This window comes from Triticum dicoccoides, chromosome 7A (assembly GCF_002162155.2).
Source record: "Triticum dicoccoides isolate Atlit2015 ecotype Zavitan chromosome 7A, WEW_v2.0, whole genome shotgun sequence".
NCBI classification, from domain to species: Eukaryota; Viridiplantae; Streptophyta; class Magnoliopsida; order Poales; family Poaceae; genus Triticum; species Triticum dicoccoides.
In genome coordinates, this window is record NC_041392.1 from 82,329,023 (window position 1) to 82,356,772 (window position 27,750).

General features: G+C 44.2%; 1 protein-coding gene across 1 annotated transcript; it reads right to left on the reverse strand.

Annotated features, from left to right (window-relative positions):
* Window positions 1-1,499: 1,499 nt before the first annotated feature.
* Window positions 1,500-7,384, reverse strand: LOC119331712 (protein NRT1/ PTR FAMILY 2.3-like). The gene is made up of 4 exons (XM_037604878.1): window positions 7,134-7,384; window positions 6,840-7,057; window positions 6,201-6,760; window positions 1,500-2,513 (listed from the first exon to the last, which is right to left on the reverse strand). Exons 1-4 carry the CDS (start codon window positions 7,249-7,251, stop codon window positions 1,700-1,702), a joined length of 1,710 nt encoding a protein of 569 aa, XP_037460775.1. The 5' UTR covers window positions 7,252-7,384; the 3' UTR covers window positions 1,500-1,699.
* Window positions 7,385-27,750: the final 20,366 nt, after the last annotated feature.

The window sequence follows — 27,750 nt, forward strand, 5'->3', positions numbered from 1 at the left end:
GAGACCAGGGTTCGATCTTGGTTCTCACGCTTTTTCTCTTTCTTTTTACCAAGCGCAGTAATGGGCCAGCCCATGTGCGGGTCGTGGCGCCCCCTGTTTTCTATACCTTTTTTTATTTCTATTTTGTTTTTTCCCTAAAAATAAATTTCGGATTGATGGCGCCCCCTATTTTTTATTTCTTTTTACTTTTTTATTTCTGTTTTGGTTTTTTATCTCAAAATTAATTTCGGATTTCCAAAATATCAAACAATTGCGAGTTCTGAAAAAAAGTAGGAAAATGGTAAACTGTTTGTGAATTTAAAAAATATTCTAAAAATCAAAAAATGTTCATTACTTAAAAAATTGCTCACAAATTATAAACAAATCACGATTTCTAATGATTTCATGAAATAAAAAATGTTCATGATTTTTTTAAATGAGCCAATATTCAAAGCATATTCAGGAATTTAAAAATCATGTCCATCAGCTTTTAGAAAATGTTCACAAAAATTAAAACACATCCGTAAATAATGAACAAAACTAATTGTAGGTTCCATAAAGGTTTTATTAGGAGATCTATATAGCTCGTTTTATGATTTTATTTAGTCCTTCGCGTTGGGTAAAAAAGGGTTTCCGTGTTTTGTACAACGCTGAACCCAACAAAATTGACATAACTTTCTAAGGGTTTGTTTTTGTAAGCTATATTAAAATGACTAAATGTCTATTTTGCTTCCATACACAGTTATGCTTATTTTCATATCACAATAGTGGTTATGGTAAACACCGCTACGCTAAGTCCAGACGAGACACTTTATTTATCAGTATAGCTCAGGCAGGGTCCGTCAATGCAGTTTGCTCAGCCACAAAATATTTTGTTGTGACGCCTTAAAAAATCAAGTCTTGATGAGCATCATATTGTTCTTTTTTGAAATTACATTTTAAAAGTGTCTTATCGTATCATGACATGATTTGTATATACTTTGTGAATTTGATTCATACTTTTTTATATCTACCACACATGTATAACTTGATAGTTTTTTTCCGTTGCAAGGCACGGGCATTTCCAAAAATGTTCGCTAAATCAAAAAAAGTTCGTCAAATTCAATAACTATTCCACCCAATTTCTAAATATTTTCATCGATTATAGAATGTTTGCCAGTTCAGGAAAATTGCTTAAAAATGTTCACAATTTCTAAAAAATGTTTGTAAATAGCAAAAAATATTCATAAATTGAAAAAATGTTCTTGATTGTAGAAAATGTTCAGAAATTTGTAATAGTATGTTGTTTGCGATTTCAAATATGTGCATGAGTTTAACAAATTGTTCATAATTTCAAAATGTTCATGATTTCGAGAAATTGAGAGAGATATTGTATCTCGGTGATGCAACGAAATGTGATCATGACCATTTGAAATTATGAATTTTTTTCTCCCGTTGTAATGCACGGGCCCTTTTGCTAGTTTATATTAAATCTAGCCGCGCAAAGGCACGATTTATCCAGCTTGTTGCAGAAACGACCATACAGACAATGGAGATGGTAGCATGCTTTTAGTTGGAAGCTCATCAAAATCCACACAGTAATAACATCTCTTCGCAAACCAGGCAAACCGCACAGAGTTGGAAGCTTCATATCTCTGCCAAACTGATCGTTCATCACACCCAAAGCAAGCGCACACCATGCATACATATAGATCAACGAGTCTTGAGTCCTGAGCTTGAGCTACTTGCCGATGATGTTCTGGTAGGTGTACAGCTTGGCGCACGTAAGGAAGTAGCCGAAGTTGAGGGCGACGAGCAGGGTGAGCAGCCAGTAGAGGTTCTCCAGCCGGGACGCGTTCATGTTGTCCGGCAGCCAGGTGGTGGCGCGCTGGACGATGTTGACGAGGGCGGTGCTCAGGTAGAACCCCAGCGCCACGATCATGGCCATCATGCCCGTCGCCGTGTTCTTGAGCGACGGCGGGAACTCCTGGTAGTACAGCGTCACCTGCGCCGGGAAGTGCAGCGCCTCCCCCGCCCCGGCCACCGCGAACGGCAGCACCAGCCACATGGCCGACAGCGGCGACGCCCACGCCGGGTCGCCCTCCTGGCCGTGCGCGCGCACGGTGGCCGTGCGCTCGCGCTCCACGAGGGCCGACGCGGCCATGCTCAGCACGGTCAGCGCCTGGCCCGCGCCCACCAGCTGCAGCGGCGTCGGCGTGTGGCCCGTCACCCGCCTCCAGAGCGGGAGCAGGGCCCGGTCGAGGAGGCCCAGGAAGATGACGACAGAGACGAGGGAGCCGACGATCATGGAGCCCGCCGGCACCGTGAAGGGCCCCACGGCGCGGTCCATGACGAGCGCCTGCAGGACCGTGAAGTTGATCTGCACGCCGATGGCCACGCTCAGCACGATGGCCGCGCTCCAGATAGGCAGGATGCGCAGCACTGTCTTGAAGTCCTCCACCTGCTGCACAGTGCACACGCGCCACGGCCGGAGCGCCGACCCGCTCGCGCCGTCCACGTCGCCGTCGGTGATCACCGCAGCACGGTTCAGGAAGCTGCACGCGATCTGGATCAGTTAGCGTGGAATTAAGTGGAAATCATTGTGTGGATGTCATTGTCGTGTATGATTTCTCAATTAGTGCTAAGATGCGGTGCTAAGCACATTAAATAGCTAAGCAACTAAAGTCCTCAATGCAAAGGTGCTTAACTTGTTGTAGCTAAGCATCCTTCATTTAATGATTTAGCAACTTAAGTTATCCATGCATTGGTGGGCTTTTTTCATTTAAGCGTTTTTTCTAGGTTCCCGCGCTTAGCATTGTTTCTTCCCAGGGTCACTACATCCATCTCTCTCCTCTTAATTACCTTGCCACATTATCTTTTTTGCCTACATGACAGACTTAGCACCTGTACAAGATGGAGCATTGGGAGGGGCCTTATATGACCATGCATGTTTACAAGAGTGCCATCCACTAGTTGTTAAGATCTTCATTTCATCCATCTTAATTAATCACGACCATTTGTAGTTGCAGTCGTTGAGATTCGGGTGATGTCACACTTGATGCTTTCATTTCGAAATGTTATAATCATACCTCCATAACCTTGCTTTCATTATATTACTTAAGTTTGTGGGTGAGACTAATTTGTCGAGCTGAAATTTCAATTATAGTGACATTTTGGTTCTATAAAACACACACGAGCTTAAATTATAAATTTATGATTGTTTAAACTCTTGGTCCTGACTTTTCTTTTATCATATAGAACTCGTAGCATGTATTCTGACCTCATCCAGTGCATAGATGCTTAGAGATGAGGTGCTAAGTGCACATAAGAGCTTAGCAACTACTCTATACTCTCCAATACATAGGTTATTAGCTTTCTGTTGCTAAGTTTTCTTCATTTGGTGAGTTGTAAACTGTAAACTGTGCTTTGATCTAGGTACACCGTACTTATAAACAGTAGTTATATTTGTGGGTGTACGTGAGACTAATTCGCTGAGTAGAAACTTTAGTGACAATGGCATTTTGGTTCTAGGATGTATGTGTAAGCTTAAATTATACTACCTCTATCTCAAAATAAATGTCGCGGTTTTAGTTCAAATTTGTTCATTTATTTTAGGATGGAGGGAGTAGTCTTTTAGGCTCTCTCTGGTCCTACTTTTTTTATTTTATTATCTCTTTAGAACCGATACAACATATATTCTAACTGATGTGCTAGTGCATTCCTTTACTAGCTACCGCCTAGTAGCTAATACACTACTTCTCTGAACGCAATCTTGCTATCCAGGATATGGACGGGCTAAAAGTTTGATGGGCTGTAAAGTCAATATTTTTCGTGCCTGGAGAGTTCATTATAATCAAGAAAATTAAGCACTATTAATTTGTGTAGCATGGTCGTGTGATAATATGTCCATGTCTTTGTTCAATGATCACCATATGATAAGATTATTATAGCGCGAAGGTGGGAGTTAATTTGTCACAGGGACATCGAGGCAAACCCTTGCCCCACACATACCCAACACTGGACCCATTATGCTCAAAACCAAATTTGTGTAGATTTAATTGTGGATTTATGTCATGTTTTAGAAAACTCTAGATAACCACCAATAGGGACAGATGAAAAGTAGACTACAAACCTACAAATAGTGACGAGAATATTTCCATTTTCAGTTTGCATGAAGATGAGTAAGAGAGGCTAATATTGCAATAACAGTGATGTGTCTTTTTCCATGGAGGTTATAAGCTTCTCACAATATTGTGATGTTCTAACGTATGCTATTTGCTCCACAACCTCTTTAGCCCTTCCTCTAAAATTTAATCTCCTAAACTTATCCACACACCTTAACTCCCCAAATTGAAGGAATAAAAAACTAGGCGCACCTATTCCTTCCCGTGAACTTAACTCCTCAAACGAGCTTAACCCCACATGGAAGTCTCTCTCCATCTTGTTCTTCCTTCCTTTCTTCTTCTTCCTTAAGGCATGGTCTTGAGTTTACGCGGTCAATGACGACTTATGTCCAGTAGATGTGCAGGAGCTAGCTAGGACCTAAATGTACGCTCGCGAGGAAGGAGTCGAGAAATTCAGTGAAATTTGTCATACAAGAATCACAATTTGAGCACTCTTTCATTTGAATGGGTTCTTCTCCTCTATGTTCTCCTGTCGGCAAAAAGGTGTGATCTGGGATGTAATGATTCGTCAAAATTGGAGACGATGCCCGACGACCATGTTTTCACTATACGTGCTTCTCTTTGTAGGTGTTGCTCTCTAGATGATGTCATGCCAGTGGCTGGGGACATTGGGGACAAGAGAGACAGTGGCCGGGGATGGCATGGAGGAGCGCGGCGGCAGTGTTCAAGTATGATGTAGAAGACGAGAAATCAAAGAAAATCCTTGTTGGAATCTCGCCGGAGGTTGGAGTGGGTGCATGGGCGTTAGGACCATGACTAGGGAGGGCGGGTAGGAGTGCCATCATGGAATTGGTGGAGGAGAGAAAAATTGCTGGTAGAAAAAAATTTAAGGGATTAAAAGATTTTAGGGGAAGTGTTAGAGATGGTCTTATAGTACACAAAAATGAATATCTAACCTACATATAGTGTTTTCATGGGCAAAAGTATTTATATCGAGGTTCCACGGATGTTGAAAGATATGGCACCACGGGTATTTATATATGACAGAACCTATTCTCAAGTATTGTGTTGTGGGGCTGATGGGACATGGAAAGGGAGCCGCAGCTACTCCAATTGGAAATATTAATATTCTGAGTGGACGTGGTAGCTATAGCATTTTTGAGCAAAGGTGTCGGGGTTGTGTACGATCGAACAAGGTCCATGCGTGCAATCGTTGAAGATTAATTGTGCGCCATCGGTTGTGGCACAATCGTGCTAAGCAAATGGCAGGAATATATGTATGTACATGTCAGAAAAGATGGCAGGCATATATGCTAGTAGTAGCTAGATGCCCGTGAAAGGCTAAGCACGGTTGGTACACTATGATTTTAGCCATGGAGAGTATGTGCTTATGATCGTGGCCTTGCTTGTTTTATTTACTTGTATGTCAAGCTACGTAGGTGCAGCCGGGCCCTTCTGCACATACTTTTGTTACTCGAGGATGGGCCAGTACAATACAAAAGCACCTCCTAACAGAAGAAAAAAAAAGTGTCTCAAAAAAAAATCATCATGAGCTGCACTATCCTCTCATTAGTTGGTCAGCCTTTTATGGTGGAATCTGCTTATCCAAATTCAAGTTCTAGAGTCTAGACTTAGCGTGCATGTTTCCTGGATTTATTTCAGAATTTGACAGTTTTATTTTTCAGTGATTAGTGATGTGCCATCAACAATGACGCACTTGTGGGGCTTCGTCAATCTTAAGACTTTGACTTCGACAATGATAAGATTTGTTGAACGTTGCTCATACAAAGTATTATGTGCGTGCATGACTTCATTGAGGTGAATGTATTCACTTCGTGAGCGTCCATTTCTATGTTTTTTGTGTAAGAAAATCATCCCGGCGAGGAAAACCCAAAATAAATTCATGCTGTTCTTTCATATTTCTCTAATTATGAGTAGATATTATTCCCTACTCCAATCATTTGCCTGGAGAAACAATATAGGTTTCCAAAACTGGCCACGATCTATTAAAATTTAATTTCTGACGTAGAGGGGTGGATTATATAATTATTACTTTTGTTGGGGAGTAGATTCCGCATATAATAAGCACATGCATGTGCATGTGAAATCTTTTCTTACCTAAAGCTGTCGCTCGGAGGAAGGACACCGTCGCCGCCGGTCTTGCCATCGTCGTCTTCCCTACGTAGCCCGTGGTAAAACTTGAGCTCCCCCGGCGCCACGACACCGACCTTCCTCTTCCTCGCGGCGGCGACGACCACCCTGGCGAGCCCCGTGAAGGGGCTGCCCTGGGCGGCGGGGTGCCGGTAGTACCGCGCGCCGAGGAGCAGCGCGGCGAGGCCGACGACGCTGGCGGCGCAGGAGACGCCGAAACCGAGCGTCCAGGACACCGTGTCCTGGACGTAGACGATGACGGTGGCGCCGAGCACGGAGGACGCGTAGAGGAGGATGAAGTACCAGTTGAAGAAGACGTCGCGGTCGGCGGTCGCCTCGAACTGGTTGGTGCCCATGGTCGCCTGGTTGAACCGCGCCCCCGCCGCGCCCAGGCAGAGCAGGAACACGGCCGCGTACAGCGCCGCCATCTGCCCCGTCGACGCCTGCTCGCACGGGCCGGCGCCGGGCTGGCACGCCGCCGGCCGCAGGCCCGGAAGGCTCGCCGTCAGCGTGAACATGACCAAGGACTGCACGCGCGACACGGACTGGTCAGTGGAGCAGAAGCTTGAACTTACATGTGCGCGCGCGCGTAGATCATAGACTTACGAGGACGGAAGTGGCCATGGCGACGGCGACGATGGGGTAGCAGCCGAAGAAGGCGTCGGCGACGATGGCGCCGGCGACGGGGGCAACGCTGATGGAGCCGGCGATGATGGTGGAGATCTGCGCCGCGTCGACGCTGGGCACGTGGTACTCCGTTATCAGATAGACCACCATGTTGGACATGGCGCCCGCGGTCGCCAGCCCGAGGCACAGTATGGCCACTGTAAACATCACACAAACTTGTGAACTCTCGGTTCCTCGAGGAACTCGTGATCATCAGAGAGTTGAGGCACAGACCTGCAAGGAAAGGGAAGGTGATCCATCCTCCCTTCCGGTTCTTGGTGTCCTTGAGGGACTCGTGATCACCGGAGCTGAGGCGGCGAGGCTCCTCCTGCTGCGACCCGCTGGCCTCCATGATGTCTGTCTCTCTTGCTGTTCCTTTGGCACAATGATTGAGCTAACTCGGCCAGCTGCACATACAACTGCCACAAAACAGTTATATATAAGAGCACTGGGCGTAGGTGAGCGTGTGCAGTGAGAGTGAGACACTAGCTAGCAAAGCTTATTATATAGTCACACACTCACACTCACACTATCTCTAGGAGGGCTGGTGATGGATGTTAAAACTTAGACTGGTAGACGGTGGAGTTGGCCAGCCATCTCCTATAATAAGACAAAGACAAGAAAAATCGAGAGCACGTTAAAGCTCCATGTCTGACTCGTGTGGACAATAGTCTTGTCTACCGCTACAACCAGTCAGTGACCCTGCTTTTTCAAAAAGATCAACTATTGAATAGTACTAGTATATGTTAATTTGCTGGTAGCAAATAGGGGGCAAATAAAAAAACAGTCTCATTAAGTCTTGGTCGACTGAGACTTCGTTAAGTCTCAGTCAATACTATGAAGCTGTTCGGTGATCCACTAGCTTCATCAAATTTGAGAATCTGCAGAGCATCTATTCTCCCACTTCGGCACTTTTAACTAGTGCTCCGCCAACTCCCGAAGCAAGAGTGTGGAGGAGGAGGGCCGAACATGCCCTATATCTGTAAGATCGTACATTAAGATCCATGCAAAAAAAAACATTTTTTTTCTCTTGCATGTTTTGTCATTGTCGACTAAGACCTAGCCACACCTATAAAAGAAAAAACAAAAAAAATTTGCCGAAAAAGAAACTTGCAATAATCAAACAAGATGATTACCTTCAGACTTGACTATGCTAGCTATCTCATCATGGAAGTTTTGAAGCCAGCATACAGTTCACTGTTGCGAACAACCCATACAAGCGAGGGTGTGACTCGCCTCATGCAAATTTGCATGTCGGCTGATCTTAGCTAGACTAATGTTTCTTTCTTTAATCAAAATCCTTCTGATCTCTCTCATATGCTATATGTACCGCGGTCCCTTGATTGAATCATTTGCAACAACTCGGTGCAGTCAAATTTTGAAGACTTATTTGGTTTGATTTAAGTCAAATTTGTTTAAATTTGACCAAGTTCATAATATTAACATTTACAACCTCATATAAAGTTATAAACACCATAAATATATATAATTCATTTCAGATCGGGTGGCATATGTTTTGTGTTTTAGACGTTAATGTTGATAACTTCTAGATACACTAGTGCAGGACCGGTCAATAGCACCGGTCCGTAAGGCCCTTTAGTGCCAGTTCGGTAACCAGCACTAAAGTGTGGGCACTAAAGCCCCCCCTTTAGTACCGGTTCAGCACGAACCGGTGCTAAAGGGCAACCACGTGGCACGAGTCAGCTCCGGGGGCAGGGAGCCCTTTAGTACCGGTTGGTGACACCAACCGGTATTAAAAGGTTGGGGGGGTTTGGGTTTATGATTTCTTTTTCATTTAATTTTGTGTTTTCCATTTAATTCTTTTTCGTTTGCTGGTATTTTACGATACTACATATTGTACACGTTATGCATATATATATATATATATATATATATATATATATATATATATATATATATATATATATATATATATATATATATATAGAGAGAGAGAGAGAGAGAGAGAGAGAGAGAGAGAAAGTAGCACTATTATGATCATGGGATCATAATAGTTATTCTGATCACAGCGCTCTATATATGGCCCGAAGAGGCGTTCCCGAACTCAGAACCCGCAGAGAAAAAAAAGCCCACTCCAACCCGCTCGTCCACCACCTCTCCCGATCCCCAACTTCCTCCCGATCTTCCCGCTCCCAGCCACGTCCACCTCCCCTGAGCCCGCCTTCTTCCGGCCAGCCGTCGCCCCCGCTTCCTCCCAGCGCGAGGGCGCCCCCACCTCCTTCTGGCGCCACCGTTCTTCCTCGCCCCCATATCCACATTCTTCTTTAGCGAGCTCCTGACCGCCGCCACCGTTCCCCACCACCACCGGCCCACTCCCGCCCCGCTGGCTAGCCGGGAGCCGCCATGCCCACCCTTCCCTTCAACCAACCTCGTCCTTCCTCCCTGTCGATGCCGTGGGAGCTCCCATCCCGCGGCGCCGGCAACCACCTATCTCTCCCAGATCCGTTGGTGGTGTATCGGATATCGGCTCACAGCCAGTTCCCGCGACCCAGGCAACCGCCGGATTAGTAAGGCGCAACCCCTGTGATCCAGCACCGCTGCCAAGACCGACCTCCAACTGCTCGCCGCTGCCGCTGAGGTCCACTGTTGGCCCACCACCTACAGCCGCGCGCTGCGGCAACCACTCCTCACCACAGCAATCCACCACCAGATGTGTCGGCCACCACGGGCGCCGCCTACCCCTGCCCTGCACTCCGCCGCACCCTGCCTTCTTCCCCCTGCCGCTAGCTGCTACTAAAAAACTTGCCGACAACGCTGCTTGCTAGCTGATATTGGTCTGTGCCCGGCGTATCGTTTTTTGGGGTGTTTCAATGGATAGTCCAATTTCAACAAAAAGCTCAGTTCAAGGAGTTATGTAAAAAATACAAAATACGAGCCATTTTCAGTTTAAGAGAGATGTAGCACAACTGCTTGTTTTGCTTGCCTCTTGGTGATTGTCTTTTTGATGTACCTTTTGCGCTAAGTGTTGTACAATATTTGCTTGTTTCTTCCTATCAGATGCACTTTATTGGCTTGATGGATTCATCTGTGTTGGTGGTTAAGGACTATATATGCCTAGTAGACCAGTGACTGTTAGAGAAGTTTGTTTTAAAATGTACCAGAACAGAAAAATGCTAGGGAAAGAGGACAAGAGGGCGCCATGATACTACACCTTTTTGTATAGTGCTACACATTGTTTAGAAAGGGCTTGGGGCGTGCACCCACAACTCCATATGCACATCCATTTTGGCGAAACTTTCCTGCAGAATGATGAAATCTACAGAACGAAAATTGCTCTTACATATCCTAGAAAAACGATGATAGAAAAACAAACCAACAGAAGTTTACCAAAAAGAAACTACAAAAGTACATTAGAAGTTTAGGACGACACATGGAGATTTCGGACCAAAAGAAGAAGTTCAAACATAGAAGATGGGAAGTTCACGAGCAAAAAAATGTGAAGTAAAATGAAATCGAAAAAATGAAGTTAATGAAATTCACTAAAAAATATTGTTCATTGGAACAAGTTTGAATAAAAGAGGAACACACCATCAAAATATCCCACAACAGAAGGCCAAACTAAAATAACAAAAATAAATCAAAAATGTTTAGTTAGAAAACAGATTTCCCCGTTTCTCAAAAAACCTAGAAGTTTAAATAAATAACAAAGCGGTTCAATGCTTATTACTACATTAGGATTTTTTCCGTTACTAAAGAAAAACACAGGAAGGCCAAAAAATTAAAAAATAGAGCAGCTCAAAATTTATAGAGAAAATGGAATTTCCCCGTTCTACAAAAAAAACTAGAAGTTCAAATTAAAATAACAGAGAAGTTCAAACTTTATAAAAAAAACTCAGATTTTTCTCGTTACTAAATAATAAAATGAAAAAAAATTCAAATTAAAGTAAAGAAAGCACTAATTATTTTAAATAGAATATGAAAAGTGCGATATTACATTGCATTAAAAAAAGTGGTTTACAAAAACTTATGGGGATGCTGATATTTTAAAAATCTGAAAGTTCAAGAAAAATGAGCGAGAAGTTCAAATAAAAAAGGTACTTAAAAAATCTCTATAATAACGATTTTCCCCTTTGTAAAAAAATCAGAGAAGTTCAAATTAAAAAAAGAGGAGCATTTCAAAATAACTTATATTTTTTTCCTTCCCCAAAACACTAGAAGTTCAAATTAAAATAACGGCGTGGTTCAATGTTTATAAAGAAAAAGGATTTTCCTCATTAATAACAAATTAAACCAAGAAGTTCAAATTAAAATAACGATGCAATTGAACGTTTCTTCTTAGTGGCCACTTACTGTGTTTTCTTTTTGTAAAAAAATGTGTATTCCCAATTAAAAGACATAGAGGTTCAACTTTAAATAATCAAGTAGTTCAATATTTATTACATAACTAGGACTTTTCCCGTTACTAATGAATAACACCAAGAAACCCTAAATTAAAAGTTTGAAGTAGTTTGATGTTTATAAAAACTCAAATTTTCCTCAAAAATATTAAAACCAAGAAGTTCAATTTTGAGAGTTGAGTAGTTCGATGTATATAAAAAAACTCAGGTTCTCACATTACTAGAGAATAAAACCAAGAAGTTCAATTGTAAAAAAGCAGAGCAATTTGATATTATATTTGAAAAATTGGATTTTTATAGTTACTAAAGAATAAAATCAATAAGTTCAATTTCAAATAAGGAAGTTCGATGTTTCTAAAAAACCTCCAATTTCCACATTTCTAAAAATACACAATAAAGTTCAAATAAAAAGATAGATCAGTTCAATACTTATAAAATCATCGAATTTGTTGCAAGAAGTTCACGTACACCTTCGTGCACGGTTTATAATTTATATTGCGGGACGTCCGACCACCAATTACATGTTTTAAAATGGCAAGAAAATGGCATCCGACTTTCAATTGCTTGCAATTCGATATACACACAAAATTGTGACAGAAGTTCATAGTGAAAACAACGAGAACTTCAAGTACCACAAGGAATGCATTTTAGGTGAGAATAAAAACATAGAAAAATAAAAGCATAAAAGGTTTGTTGAAAGAAGTTCAAGTGCTCTGTCCAGGGAAGTTCAAAAATTCTTGCGAGAGAGGTTCACCTCGTATTTCCATGTTTGATTTTTTCCTTATAAAAATCGAATACAATTATTTACTCAAAAATATGAAAAGGGGAAGTTCAAATTGAAATAACAGAGAAGTTCAGAGTTTATTGAAACCTAGGATTTACCTATTCAAAAAATAAAAAACACAACGACATTTTTTGCACTTTTAAAAACAACTCATAAATGGAAAAAGGTTGCTAGAAGTTCAAGTACTCGATGAGTAAAAGTTCAAAAAAATCTTGGAAGAGAGGTTCACCGTGTATTTAGATGTCCAAAATACATAAAAAATATATGTTGTTTTTTGTGTTTTAAAATAATTCTCTCAAACCATAGAGAAGTTCAAAGTGATAACAACCGGAAGTTCATGTACTACATGATGTGTATTTCATATAAGAAAAATACAATAAAGTGAAACAGAGTGAAGTTCAACTACTTCACGCACTGCAAAAAATAGCACGTCAAAAACAGAGTGAGGTTCAAACAAACATGCTCCAAAAGTTCAACTACTTCATGCAGTGCGTTTCCGTTCACGATGAAGGCAGAAATCATGATCTCGTCATTTTCTAATTTACTTCAAAACGGCAGGAATATCATTTGTGTAAGTTCAAGTCCTCAGTTGGAGAAAGTTAAAAAATATGTTGTGAGAGAGGTTTGTACAAAGAGAATATCATTTGTGTAACACTCACGAAAATGATGGGAAAATTAAAAACAAAAATACGTCACAGAAGTTCAACGTGAAAACAACACGAAGTTCGACTACTATAGTGAATGAATTTGAGATGAAAAACTTTTAAAATTGTCACGAGTATGAAAAAACGATCAACACGGGAAAGTTACGTGTTTACAGCAGTTTTCCATCGGTATATCACTTGCTCAATTACGGTGAGTGGATGGAGAGCTACGAGCAGTGGATGGAGAGCTACGAGCAAAAAAATCACGTGAAAAACAGAGTGAAGTTCAGGTACACGCGCCGAGAAGTTCAGGTTCTTCACGTAGTGCATTTTCGAAGAATCTGTTCGCGATAAAGGCAGAACGCATGATCCCACCGTTTTCGAAATTACTTGAAAACGGCTAGGAATCAGAGAAAACCATCAACATGAAAAAGTTTCGCATTTTCCGTAGCTTTTCAGCGGTATATTATTTGCCCCATTCCGATAAAGTTTGTAGAAATTACGGCGAAAATACTTTTTTCGCCATTTTCAAAACTGACTTAAAATCGTAAAGAATTGGGAGAAAAAATACATACCAAAAAGTTTCAAATTTGTTCAAGCTTTCCAACGCCATATCATTTGCTGCATTCGGACGAACGGTTAAAAAATTAGCTCGAAAATACGATTTGGTAGGACTTGGACCATTTTCTAAATTACTCTTCAACCATTCAAAATTAGAAAAAACATTCAAGATGAAAAAGTAGCGCAATTTCATAAGCTTTCCAACGCCGTATCATATGCCTCAATTGGATTAGCCGTTTAGAAATGACACCGAAAAAACGAACTCAGCTGTTCGGTTTACGAAATTTTACATTTTTTTAAATTACTCTTTAACCATAGGGAATTAGAGAAAACTTTCAACATGTGGAAGGAGCGGTTTTGCAGCAGCTTTTCAACGCCATATTATATGTCTCATTTCGATAAACGGTTTAGAAATGCGATCGAAAATACGATTCACGTTTTTTGTGTGAAGAAAAAACGGTTTCAAAACTGCTCTTAAACCGCTTATATTTTGCCAAAAATTGAAGTTGGGTCATGATATGGGTGTCCATAGCTTTCCAACGGTATATCGCAAGCCCCATTTGGGCAATGTTGGCGGAAGTTCAACCTAGTTCATAGGGAAGTTCAACGTACTACTAGCGGGGCAGGTCAGGTTGTGATCAGAATATTATTCTGATCCCGTGATCAGAATAATGTTTATGTATATATATATCATCGAATGTCTCACAACCATCATTAATTCACACATATATACACACATGTATATATATATATACAATTAGCTAGCTATATACAATTTCTCCTAATTGGTGCCTTCGGAGCCAGTGGCATTAGCCTAATTAGTGCCTTCGGAGCACGATGACAATTGGAAGTGGTTCATGGGGGCGGTAGCGGGTAATAGTATTCTCCTTTGGGATCTATGACCTGGTCGAGCAAAAATCCCGCTATTTCCTCTTGAATTGCTTCTATGCGCTCCTCTGCTAGGAGCTGCTCCCGCACCTCTCTGAACTGTTAAGAAGGAGATCAATATGCATGTGTATTAGTTGTGTGACTAGATACCGATAATGGTGTAAAAATTGTGAATAGTGTTCTGACAAACGTACCCAATCTCTGTCTTTGAGATCTGCTCCTTTCGGACGCCATCGTGCGAATGTTCTCGCAAACGTAGTATGCACACATATTATTCCCCGGCGCCTGCTTCAGGGCCTTTACGAGAATAGAGTTTGATCAGATAATAATTAATCAAGCATGATAATTAAAGAGATGGCAGCTAGCTAGCTAGTACTACTTAATTACTTACCTTGGGTCGATACCATTTCAGCTTTTGTTTCCATTGGCCTGGAGTGACGCTGATGAAATTTGCCCAAGCCCTGCCCGCCGACAAAGAAAATGAATAAATGGTTATCAAATAGTTCATATCAGGAAATGACGAACTAAATAGGCCGAGATATAGTTAATAATGATTGAAATTACCTGTTGACTATCCCAAACAAGATGGTGTGGTCACTTTCTTTTTTAAGTAGTGAGTCCAGTATTTCAACTGTTCCTTCATCAACTTTAATGATTAACAAGATCTAGTGAAATCTGCATGCACACACGTTTGCATGTCTTAATTAAGTGGGCATATGTAAGCAAAAACATGTAACTAGCTAGTAGGCAAAAACAGAATTTGTAGTACAAGACAGTGTGACTCACTTGAAGTTGTAAGGAAGTAGTATATCTTCATTGGTATTGAAGCGCTTGAAGAACTCTAGCATGCTTTCCTCTACACTTTTTTTTCATAATATGCATCTAATTTCCATGTGTATTCATTAATGGTATTTGGGTCAATGAACCCAATGCCATAACGTCCACCTTTTTTCATTTCATACATCTTCATCATGCATAATACCACAGAAAAGAATATAGTGAGGATAATTACAGGTAATGATTGATCAAAATGATCACTACAGCTAGCTTGAGACTTAAATTACAGAAAGAAATCACTTACAGACAATAGCAACTGACGATAGATTTGTCGAGTGCGTCTTGATTGTATAACTGAAATAGTTCTAAATACTCAACGGACACATCTTTCTCATGGAAGTAATGATCCTTCTTGACATTCACCATGAGGGACTCCCGATTGGAAATCTTGGTAATGTCCATGTGCCATTGATGCAATGCATACATTCTCGTTGGGAGCTTCTTGAGCTCGTCTGGCTCGACCAAAGGTTGGCCCCGGACATATTTCCGTTTTATTTCCTCCTCTCTAAGCGGAGACATAGGCTCGATATCGAGGAGTTGTCCAACAGTGATCTTGAGCATTTCATCCTGCTCAATATGCTGTCGGTTATTACCACATCGCCCAGCTGGGGAATGTTAACGGTTTGCCCACAATAATATTGGGCGCGCGTACTCTCATGTGTTGTTGGCACAACAAGCGGGGGGATTGATTGCGCCTCCTATTCTCCCAGCTGGGGAACGGTTTTACCGCATTTTTTGCCAGCTGATTTGCTCGAGTTCGAGCTCGCCTCATTCTGTAGACGTGCTCGATTTAACTTCCTGAGGTGTCGCTCATAGTTTGTGTCAAAAAGCTTGGGAGCTGGTGGTCTAGCCATACGAATGAAGTGGTCAATCTTTTCCTCGGGCACTTTATCCCTTGGCGGCGGTGGCGGTTTCGGTGCAAAATGGGCTTCCACCTCGGCCTTCGATATGGCTGCGTTTTCCTCCTCGGACTTGTCGTAAGGCCTCTGCGGAAGAGGCGCGAGGCTACTTGGACCATATTGAAATCGCTTGCATCCGCCTGTACCTCCCGTCCTACCTCGACTTGTACCGCTACGCACCATAGCTGCGGCGGCTCTCTTTCGTGATTGTTGAGGCGGCGGAGACGGCTGGCGTGGCTGAGTTGGACGAGGAGGAGTGGCCTGAAGCTATGCCGGACTTCAAGGAGGAGTGGCCTGAAGTTGTGCCGGACTTAGAGGAGGAGTGGTCTGACGCTGTGTCGGACTTGGAGGAGGAGTGGCCTGACGCTTTGCTGGACTTGGAGGAGGAGGAGTGGCCTGGCGCGTTGGTGGACTTGGAGGAGCAGGAGTCTGCTGACTCGGTGGCGGACTTCGACGAGGAGTCGGCTGACGCGGTGTCGGTGGCCTTCGAAAGATGATGCAATCCTTTCTCCATAGGATGATACGATGTTTGGCCTTTCCCAGTGTGTGCTCCTCGTCACCTCCAGGAATGTCAAGCTCTAGCCCCGAATATTGGTCCACCACCTCATCAACCAAGACACGAGCATAGCCCGCTGGAATCGGGTTGCAATGGAAGGTTGCCTCGGGGGGATTTGTAAAAGCAACAACGTCCGCCATCTTCATGGATATGTTCTTCATTTTGAATTGTAGCTCGCAGTTAGTGTTCTCCATGATGTCATCCACGGGGTATCTATCCAGCATTGCGTCGCCCGGGGCGGAACCCACGCTGCTTCTCGGCATGGATGGGACGGTGCTATCCAATGCTGGATCATCCGCTAGCTGTTGCAGCTGCTGAGACCCCCTTTGCTGGCTAAGTGAGTCGATCTGCTCCTGCTGCCGCTGGAATTTGACTGCCAAGTCCGCGTGCACTGATTCTAGGCCTTGAAGACATTCATAGTCCAGCTTCCTCTGCTCCTCCTCCATCTTCCTCCTCTCCTCCTCCGCAATCTTCTTTCTCGCACGGGTTCTGTAGTCAGCGTTCCAGTCCGAAAACCCCTCATACCACGGAATAGCACCCTTGCCTCATGTTCTTAACGGGTGTTCAGGATTTCCCAGGGCACGAGTAAGCTCGTCATTCTCTGTGTTGGGATGGAACACCCCCGATTGAGCCTCTTCTATTGCAACAAGTAGCTTATCTTCAGCTCCGTTCAGACATGCCTTCTTCGAAACTTTGCCTGTCTTCGGGTCCAACTCCCCCCCATGTGCATAGAACCAAGTCCTACACCTGGGGGCCAGCTCAATGTTTCTGGAGTGACACCTGCATCCTCCATCTCTTTCTCAGACTTAGCCCACTTAGGCATTGCCACCGCGTAGCCACCTGGCCCCAGCTTATGGAACTCATCCTTTTTTCGGCATTGGCCTTGTTTATTCTCGACCGTTCCTTAGATAATTCCGAATCCTTGAATTTCACGAAATCGTCCCAATGAGCACTTTGCTTCTCTAGTGTTCCCTCGAATACTGGAGTCTTCCTTCCTCCCTTGACGTACTTGTCCCATACACGATTCTTGTGGTTGTTGAATGCAACCACCATATTCCTAAGAGCAGCGTCCTTGACTTTCTCCACATCTGCATCTGTGAAATGATCTGGTAGGGTGAAATGTTCCATGAGAGTTTCCCAAAGCAGAAATTTTTGTCTGTCGTCGACAAAAGTAAGATCTGGGCGTGGCTTTGCTGGCTCTCTCCATTCTTGAAGGGAGATCGGGAGTTGGTCCTTCACAAGAACTCTGCACTGACGAATGAACTTGTCCACAATCTTCTTAGGCGCTAATGGTTCGCCATTAGGTTTGATGGCCTCGATATTGTACTTTACGCCCTCCTTCAACTTTTTGTTCGGGCCTCGTTTCCTGCTGCCTGAAGATTTGCTCGATCCGGATGGCTGAAATTAAGAAGAAAGATCGATTCGTTAATATATCTTCAAGTCATTTAAAACATGTGATGATCACCAGATGCCTGCTTATATAAATATACCTCGCCGGTCTTTGTTGTTTCAAGATCAACATTTTCTTCGTCATCAATATCATAATCATAGTTCATGACTTCATCAATTCGGTTGTCGCGATCGAATATCATATCACCCTCCCCGGTGTTGTTTAGATATCCGGAGCCGTCATAATCTTCTTCATTCTGATCATCATCTGGCCCACGAGGATGGCGTATGATATCGAACATGGTCTCTTCTCCCTCTCTGCCGGTATTGTCCGCCATAGCTTTTATTTAACTAATCCAAAAAGAAATATAAAAAAATTTAGTATTCAAATTACAATGCATAGATGCAATCAATTAATAAGGAAAAACTGAATCAATCATAGTACATAATAAGCATCATCGAATATAATCTCGAATACATCGTCTCGAATAATAGATATAATCTCGAATACATCGTCTTGAATAATATATATCAAATACATCACTAGCTAGCTAGCTAGCTAATAAAGATCGAATACTAAAGAGTAATCTAGGCCACTCGCGGTTCCTGAGGCACGGGCGGTGGACAACCAAAGTGAAGGAACCATCACTGGATCATAGCTCGGGTGATCTCCCCAAAGAACCCGCCAAGTATTGGAGAACCTGACGTCCATAGCAGCCATGTCGTGATGGACATGCTCGTCCTCCTCCCTAACACGGCGACGTACCACCTTCGGCGGGACCGGCTCCCTCTGCACCGAAAGTGGCCCACGCGAACGCCACCAAAGGAGATCAAGGTCGACGACGGGACCCGGGGCCGGGTTCCTCACCAAGCGTCACGCCCCTGAAGGTAGCACCTCCCAGTGCCAGCCCGGCGGAGCCTAGTCCCGGACATGGGTCCTCTGAAGTAGGACGTCGTCGCGAACGGGTCGACGGCGAGGATGCGGGCCGGACATCGTCGACAACAAATACTATATGCCGCAAAAGTAAAGTAACATTTTTTAAATGATGGATTGTGATTTCATATATGCAAATTCTAAATTTTATAACTAAAAATATAAGAAACTAAAAAAATATCGATCATCGTCTAACAATTTGAAATTAATCTAATTCATGTAGCTAAAACTAACATTTCCAAAATTTCTAACATTTCTATATAACTAACATTTCTATAACATTTGTATAAAAAACAGAAAAAACCTTTGACATTATATATATTATAACTAACATTTCTATATACTATTTGACATTAATCTAATCTAATTAATTAATTCATCTAAAACTTTGTATGAAAAACATAAAAACAGAAAAACTAAAAACTAAAAACAGAAAAATTGTGTGTGTGTGTGTGTGCGCACGCGTGTGTGTGCAGTAGCTACGACCGGCGCCGGCGGTGCGGTGGCTTTGATCCATTGGAGGGAGGAGAGGGTTCGGGCGAGGGGCACACAGCGCGCGCGGGCGAGGTCGAGGCGACGGCGACGGCGAGGCGAGGTCGATCCAAGGCGACGGCGACGGCGAGGCGAGGGGACGGCGACGGGCCGGTGCGGCCACGAGGACGGGCCGGCGACGGGGGCGGCACGGAGTCGACGGGGACGACGCGACGAGGACGGGGGCGTCACGGAGTCGACGGGGACGGCGCGACAGGGGCGGCGACGGCGCGGGACGAGGCTGCGGCAGAGAGAAGTGGGAGATGAGAAACTGAAATTTTTCGAAGTGTTTGTTATATAGGGGACACCTTTAGTACCGGTTGGTGCCACCACCCGGTACTAAAGGCCTGTTTTGGCCAGGCCAAGCGGCGGGAAGAGCACACCTTTAGTACCGGATGGTGGCTGGAACCGGTACTAAAGACCCACCCTTTAGTACCGGTTCCAGCCACCAACCGGTACTAAAGGTGGTGTGCTGGCGCAGGTGCGATGCGGCAAGTTTAGTCCCACCTCGCTAGCCGAGGGGCGCCCGCACTGGTTTATAAGCCCCAGTGCGGTACCTCTCTCGAGCTGCTCTCATAAGCAGGCCTTCCGGGCCTACGTCTGCTGCTATGCCCTAATGGGCCTATTGGGCTAGCGGGCCTGCATCCTGGCCCAATTAGAATTTGGGTTTCTAGTCGTATGCAGACCGTTGTGGCCCAGTAGGTGGGCTTTTTTTCATTTAGTTTTTTCTTTTCTACTTTATTTATTTTGTTTTATTTATTTTTAGTTGTTTTTTGCTGTATTTAGAGTTTCTTTGTGAATATTTTTGCTTTAGGTACAAAAAAATAGAAACTTTCTGTTAGTGCCTGTAGTTTTCAAATTTGAATTGTTTAAATTTTGAATTATTTAAAATTTGTGTGAATCACTAGTTTGTGAATAACTTAACTTTAAAAATACATTTTTTAGTGATTCCTTTTTATTATGTTTAATATTAGTGTGTTTTATCATTATATTCAATTTGGTAATGCTTAGATTATTTAAAAAATGAAATGCCTTTGTAACATATGAGTTTTCATCCGAAACCCTGATAGTTCGAAAGAGATTGTTCATTTTGTACACGAAGTGCATCCAGTTTTTGCCGTAACACTCTCTACTTTTTTGCACATGCTATGTGGGTGAAATTATGATACCATGCCAACTTTCAACTTTTTTGGAGTTCATTTGAAGTGTTTTTCAATTTAGCTGAAAAAATCAGTAAATGCATGAAAGAATTTGTTTGCACATAAAATTTCTTCGCGTTTCAAATGCCAAAACACATAACTACCCCTAACTATTACAGAGATTCCCTCCTGGGTGTGAAACACAGAACAAAGTGATGATATATAGTAAAGCCGATCACATCCCAGATCTTTGGGTGTGAAACTTTTTCTTCGAGTGTGTCCCTTTGCGCCGTAACCATGAAAGATCTTCATCATTTAACGGGATGCTCGGGTCAATATTCACTGTGAACGGAACAATTTCATCAAACTTTTCATAATCTCCTGACATGTCTGTCTTGTCATCCACTCCCACGATGTTTCACTTTCCAGAAAAAGCTATGTGCCGCTTTGGCTCATCGTATGATGCATTCGCTTCCTTATCTTTTCTTTTTCTCGGCTTGGTAGACATGTCCTTCACATAGAAAACCTGTGCCACATCATTGGCTAGGATGAATGGTTCGTCTGCATACGCAAGATTGTTGAGATCCACTGTTGTCATTCGTACTGCAGGTCTTCCATTACCCCGCCTCATGTCATATTGATCCATTTGCACCGAAACAAAGGGACCTTCAAACCACGTCTATAGTCAAGTTCCCATATATCCTGTATATAACCATAATATGTTTCCTTTCCCGTCTTGGTTTCTGCATCAAAGCGGACACCACTATTTTGGTTGGTGCTCTTCTTATCTTGGGCGATCGTGTAAAATGTATTACCATTTATCTCATACCCTTTGAAAGTCATTATATTCGAAGATGGTAACTGGGACAGCAAGTACATGTCATCTTCAATAGAGGTGTCATGCATGGTACGTGTCTGCAACCAGCTGGCGAAACTCCTGGTTTGTTCACGTGTAATCCAGTCATCAGACCTCTCCGGGTGTTTGGAGCGTAGCAAATTCTTGTGTTCTTCCATATACGGAGCCACCAAGGCGGAATTCTGTAGAACTGTGTAGTGTGCTTCACTGAGAGAATGTCCGTCCATACATATTATTTGATCCCCTCCTAGCGTGCCTTTTCCATCCAGTCTGCCCTTATGCCGCGATTCAGGAACACCAATCGGCTTAAGGTCAGGAATAAAGTTGATACAAAACTCAATGACCTCCTCATTTTCATGGCCCTTGGAGATGCTTCCTTCTGGCCTAGCATAGTTGTTACGGCATATCTCTCTCAAGGTAGTTTTGGTGATTGATGACAACATGTTTGTGGTCTAATCATGTGCTTTGAATAGTTCACAGATTCACCCCTGGCACGAGACGTTTTCCTCCCTTCGGAGTGTCCTTCAAGACGGTGTAGCTCTTTCGTTTCTCTCTCGGTGGACTAGTTGCATAGAGGGCACCGTACTATCAAGAGGGGGTCCGCTGGGGTATTGCATGGGTGGAATCATCACGTACACATCAGCTTCTCACCCTCCGAGCTTTTCCATTCCATTGAAGAGATCTCTCCGCTTTTCTTTGTCCTGTCTGGGTCCCAGCGGTAGTACCGCGCGACCCAGCCGTAGTACCGCTGAGGAGCCACAAGTGGCAGTACCGCTCCACAGTGGTAGTACCGCCCGTGACTCCACAGCAGTAGTACCGCTGGGGTGCCTGGCACCACTGCCTCGTCCTCAACCTCTTTGGAGAGATTCTCTCTCTCTCTCTTCAGTGTCCCAGCGGTAGTACCGCACTACTAGCGGTAGTACGGCCGAAGGGTCACAAGCGGCAGTACCGCTCCACTACGGTAGTACTGCCCATGACCCCGCTGCCGTAGTACCGCTGGGCTGTCTGGCTCCTACCGCCTCGACTCGAGGGGTCTTTTTCCCGTGTCAGGTTTTGTGGCACTAGTTGCGGTTGTAGAGGCGGTAGTACCATTTCAGGAGCGGTAGTATCGCCCCTACCACCCCGGTAGTACCGCATTGGGTCCTTTTCCCTACTAGTCTCCTCTGCACGGTAGTGCCGCTGGCTGGTGCGGCAGTACCGCTGACCTAGCGGTAGTACCGCCCCCTCTTAGCGGTAGTACCGCCCTGTGCGGGGCTCGTTGGTGAGGGGCAACGGTTGGGTTGTTGCCCCCACTATAAAAGGGGGTCCCCTTCTTCCCTTTGACCTACCCCTTCCTCCCCCAAACTCCATTTATTGCTCAAGCTCCATTAAATGCTCCAAGCTCCATTTTCGCCCGATCTATCTCTCTAGCCAATCAAACTCGTTGATTTGCTCGGGAGTGGTTGAGAAGGCCCCGATCTACACTTCCACCAAGGGATTTTCGATTCCCCCACTCATCCCTAGCGGATCTTGTTACTCTTGGGTGTTTGAGCACCCTAGACGGTTAAGGTCACCACGGAGCCATAGTCCATTGTGGTGAAGCTTTGTGGTTTTGTTGGGAGCCTCCGATAAGTTGTGGAGATTGCCGCAACCTTGTTTGTAAAGGTTCGGTCGCCGCCTTCAAGGGCACCAATAGTGGAATCACGGCATCTCGCATTGTGTGAGGGCGTGAGGAGAATACGGCGGCCCTAGTGGCTTCTTGGGGAGCATCGTGCCTCCACACCGCTCCAACGGAGACGTACTTCCCCTCAAAGGGAAGGAACTTCGGTAACACATCCTCGTCTTCACCGGATCCACTCTTGGTTATCTCTTACCTTTACTTGTGCAAGCTCTTTAGTGTTACTTCTCTTGCTTGCTTGGTTGCTTGCTGGTATTGCATCATATAGGTTGCTCACCTAGTTGCACATCTAGACAACCTACTTTGATGCAAAGTTTAATTTGATAAAGAAAAGTTAATAATTGGTAGTTGCCTATTCATCCCCCCTCTAGTCAACCATATCGATCCTTTCAATTGGTATCAGAGCCTCGTCTCTTTATTAAGGACTTTACCATCCAAAGAGTATGGTTGATACCGTAGACGGTGTGGAGGAACACTCCGGTGTGAATCCGATCTCGTCTACGGGTGATGGGGGAACCTCGGTCTCTCGTGAGGAGTTCAATGTGGCCTTGGAGACATTGAAAACCTCCATGATGACCGAAGTTGAAAGCATGTTTACTAAATTTCTTGAGGGGCTTAAACTATCCACCGCACCGTTGAAAGTGGGTGACACCGCCAACAAGGTGACGGATGCTATCCACGACAAGGGGGAAGCTAGTAGTGAAAAGGCTCCTTCTTCTAGTGGTAAGAATGACACCGACATCTTTGCCCATGTGGAACCACCACTTGTTTATGGTGGACCAGTTCCTTCCACTCATTTTAATCATGCCGGTCCTCCCCCTAAGATTGTGAAAAATGAGGATTTTGATTCTTGGGTTTACCGCTTTAAACGTCATTTAAATCATGTGAACACTAACCTTTGGAGAATCATTGAAGAAGGTTTATATCCACATGATCCAAGCAACTTCACTCCTCGAGAAGCCGCGGACAATCAATTCAATGAGAATGCTCTCTTCATCATTCAAGATGCAATTCCACCCGAAGACCTACCTCATCTTCGTCCCTTCGCCTTGGCCAAAGATGCATGGCATTGTGTTATCTCTCTCTACCGGGGAAGCGCAAGCATTCAACGCTCCAACTATGAAGTGGTGCAAGATGAGGCCGATGAGTTTGCTATGAAGGAAGATGAAGAACCTCGTGAGCTTTATCGGAGAGTAACCAAACTCCCGGTCTCACTACGAGATCATGGGAGCAAGGACACAGATGACAATTGGATCAAGCGCAAATTCATCAAGGCAATGATGCCCTACCACAAGGCCATGTCCTCCGTCATTCGTCAAAGACCGGACTTCCACACTTTGAACTCAAGCGAAGTGTTGGATGAGTTTGTGGCCATGAACATTTTGGACAAGACCGCCGACAATGCGGTGCTCTGTTCTCAACGGGCAAAGAAGCCTAACCTTGCATTGAAGGCCAAGCTCATTGTTGAAGAAGAAGAAGAGGAAGAAGAGGAGAGCAACCCCGAAGATACGAAGTATGCATATCATGAACACATGGCACTTGCTTCAAGGCAATTTTGGAGCAAGAAAAACTCGAGGCAAAACTTTAGCAAAAACAACTCGAGTGGCACGAGGGGCAAGCAACATGTAAGGACTTGCTACAATTCTGGCAACGTGAGTCATTTTGTTGCGGAATGCCCGTATGAGAAGAGGGAAGACAATGGTGGCAAGCTCATCTGAAAGGACAAGGCCAAGTCATTCCCCAACAAGAACAACTTCACCAAGAAGACTCCTCCCAAGGCATTGGTGGTACAAGAAGAGTACAATGAGGATGATGACGATGATGAAGATGATGAGTCGGTTGCCATGGCCTCCGTTGCCATTGCGACGACTTCACGGGTGTCTCTCTTCGACTCACCCAATGAGAGCATCACCGCCAAGTGCCTCATGGCTAAAGCCACCAACAAGGTAACCCTCAACATCAAAACTACCATCATTAATCATCCTTCTCCAATGGATAACATTAATGAACTTGAGGGAGCTAATGTGGAGGCTAACGAGTTTGAGGCCTTTATGGGAAAACTCAAGGGAAAATCCAAGAAGCACTTTGTTGCTCTCTTGGAACAACTTGGTGAAGCCAATGACATGATCGAGGTTCACGAAGACACCATCACTAATATGGAAGGGCATAGTCGTGACTATGCCGATGAGATTTCGGATCTTTCCAATGCTCTTGAGGAAGAGTGTGGTCTTCGATTGGCTCTTGAGGAGTCACACAACGTTGATCATGCTAAGTTAAAGAAAGATTATGATCATGTCCTCATAGTTTCTCATGTGCTAAACTCCGAGAAGGCCGAACTTGAGGTTGATCTTGCTAGACTCAAATAGGAGTTTGATCTACTTGACAAGGCTCACAAGGTCTTGAAGGGTGCTCATGCTAACCTCAAAGAGTCTCATGATCAACTTCAAGTAAAGCTAACCAAGGAAAAAGCCACTTTCCCTCGTATGATGTTAATTGATAATGCAAATGCTACTAACCCGTGTTGTGAGCATGTGCATCTCATTGAGGAGAACGCTAAGCTAAAGGGGCAACTTGAGAGAGGTCTTGCGACTTGCATACAAGGCAAGAAGAACCTCAACGATCTCTTGATCAACCAAAAGGGAGTTGTGGCCAAGGAAGGGGTTGGGTACGTGCCCGACTCCAAGAACAAGAAGAAGAATGACAAGACCAAACGACCTCCTCCTCTCATGCAAACCTTTGTGAAGGAGGGAGAGAGTGCCTCCGAGGAGAAGAAGAAGAACAATGTCAAGAAGGGCAATGTCACCCCTCCCAACAAAGCCGGCGATTTTAATCCTTCTTATGTGTTATGCCGTGCTAGTGATGGGCATGTTTATGCCAAATTTGTTGGTTCTCCTCATTAATACATTGAATGGTCTATTTGGGTTCCAAAGACCCTTGTTACTAACATCAAAGGACCCATTACAAAATGGGTACCTAAAACCAAGCATTGATCTCTTGTAGGTGTTTGCTTCCGGTGGGGGATCATGGTTGCTCGATAGTGGAGCTACAAATCACATGACCGGAAGCAAGGACTTGGTGGTGGACGTGCACAAGGTTCCATCTATGCCCACCAATGTCGAGTGGGGTGACGCCTCATCTTCTAAGGTATTGGGACTTGGCAAGGTGGTCATCTCTCATGATCTCACGATCGAGAAGGTCATGCTTGTTGAGTCCCTTGCATACAATTTACTTTCCGTTCGTCAACTTGCAATCATGGGCTTTGCCACTTTATTTGATATTGATACCTGGCCCTCTTGTGGAGCAAGACTCTTAAAGTAGCCTTTGTTGGGCATGTCGAGAACGGTCTATATGTGATTAACTTTTCGGAGCGACCCACTAAGACCGTGACATGTCTAATGGCTAAAGTTGATGTGGGATGGCTTTGGCATCGCCGTTTAGCCCATGTCAATATGAGATCTATGCAAAGTCTCCTCAAGGGGGACCATGTCTGTGGACTAACGAATGTTAGTTTTGCTAAAGATCGTGCTTGCAGTGCCTGTATCGAAGGAAAGCTACATGAGAAGGCTCACCCTCCCACGACTATCATTTATTCGAAGAGGCCTTTGGAGCTCCTTCACATGGATCTCTTTGGGCCTCCATCCTTCGATGGTCTTGGAGGTAGGAAGTATTGCTTGGTGATTGTGGATGACTACTCAAGGTACACGTGGGTGTATTTCTTCAAGAGGAAGAGCGAGACCCAACAAACCTTCATTGACTTTGCAAAAGAAGCACAACATCAACACAATGCAAAGATCTTGACAATAAGAAGTGACAACGGCACCGAGTTCAAGAACTACACCTTGGATGAGTTTCTTAGTGATGAGGGAATCAAGCATCAATATTCCGCACCCTACACCCCTCAACAAAACGGTGTTGCGGAGAGGAAGAACCGGATGTTGATGGATGCGGCAAGGACCATGATGGCGGAGTTAAAGTCTCCGTACAACTTTTGGGCCGAAGCCATCAACACCGCGTGTCATGCATCCAATCGGCTCTACCTCCGCAAGGGCTTGAACAAGACTCCATATGAGATACTCATCGTAACAAGCCCAACCTCAAGTACTTCCGGGTATTCGGGTGTAAGTGTTTCATTCTCAAGAAAGGTGTTCGGTTGTCTAAATTTGAGGCTAGAGCTTATGAGGGCATATTTGTTGGCTATGCTACAAAATCTCATGCTTACCGTGTCCTCAATAAGTCCACGGGACTTACTGAGGAGACATGTAATGTGGAGTTTGATGAGAATAACGGCTCCCAAGTGGAGCAAAGTGGCACTTGTGATGTAGGTGATGAAATTCCTCCCCAAGCCATAAGAAGAATGGGTGTTGGCTTTATCCTACCCATTGAGGAACCCCTTGTGGCCGAAGGAGAAGGACAAATCTCCACTCAAGTGGAGCCATCACCAACCCAAGGCCCACACGCTTCCGAAGAACAACATGAAGGCCCTCATCCTCAAGAACATGACCAAGGGCAAGATCACGCTCAAGACGGTGTTGACACATCAAGTGATGCCCAAGGTCAAGTTCTCTCCTCCGAGCAAGTTCAAGAACAAGAACAAGCCCAAGACGACGCTCAAGATGATCAAGCGACCACTCCTCGTCTCACCCCCGAGGAGGAATTAGAGCGCCGTGCCGCCAAGGTTGCTTCCAAGCTCTCCACCAAGGATCATATCATGACGAATATGCTTGGAAGCTTAAGAAAGGGGGTAAGCACTCGTAGACAATTAGCAAATTATTGTGAGCATCACACGTTTGTCTCTTGTGTGGAACCCCATAAGGTCTA

Excerpts from the sequence above, each read along its gene's own strand:
- LOC119331712 (XM_037604878.1), bottom strand. The coding sequence starts at position 7,251 with ATGGAGGCCAGCGGGTCGCAGCAGGAGGAGCCTCGCCGCCTCAGCTCC. Across the intron at positions 6,761-6,839 it reads CCATGGCCACTTCCGTCCTC|TCCTTGGTCATGTTCACGCT; the intron begins GTAAGTCTATGA and ends TCGCGCGTGCAG. Across the intron at positions 2,514-6,200 it reads CCTCCGAGCGACAGCTTTAG|CTTCCTGAACCGTGCTGCGG; the intron begins GTAAGAAAAGAT and ends GATCGCGTGCAG.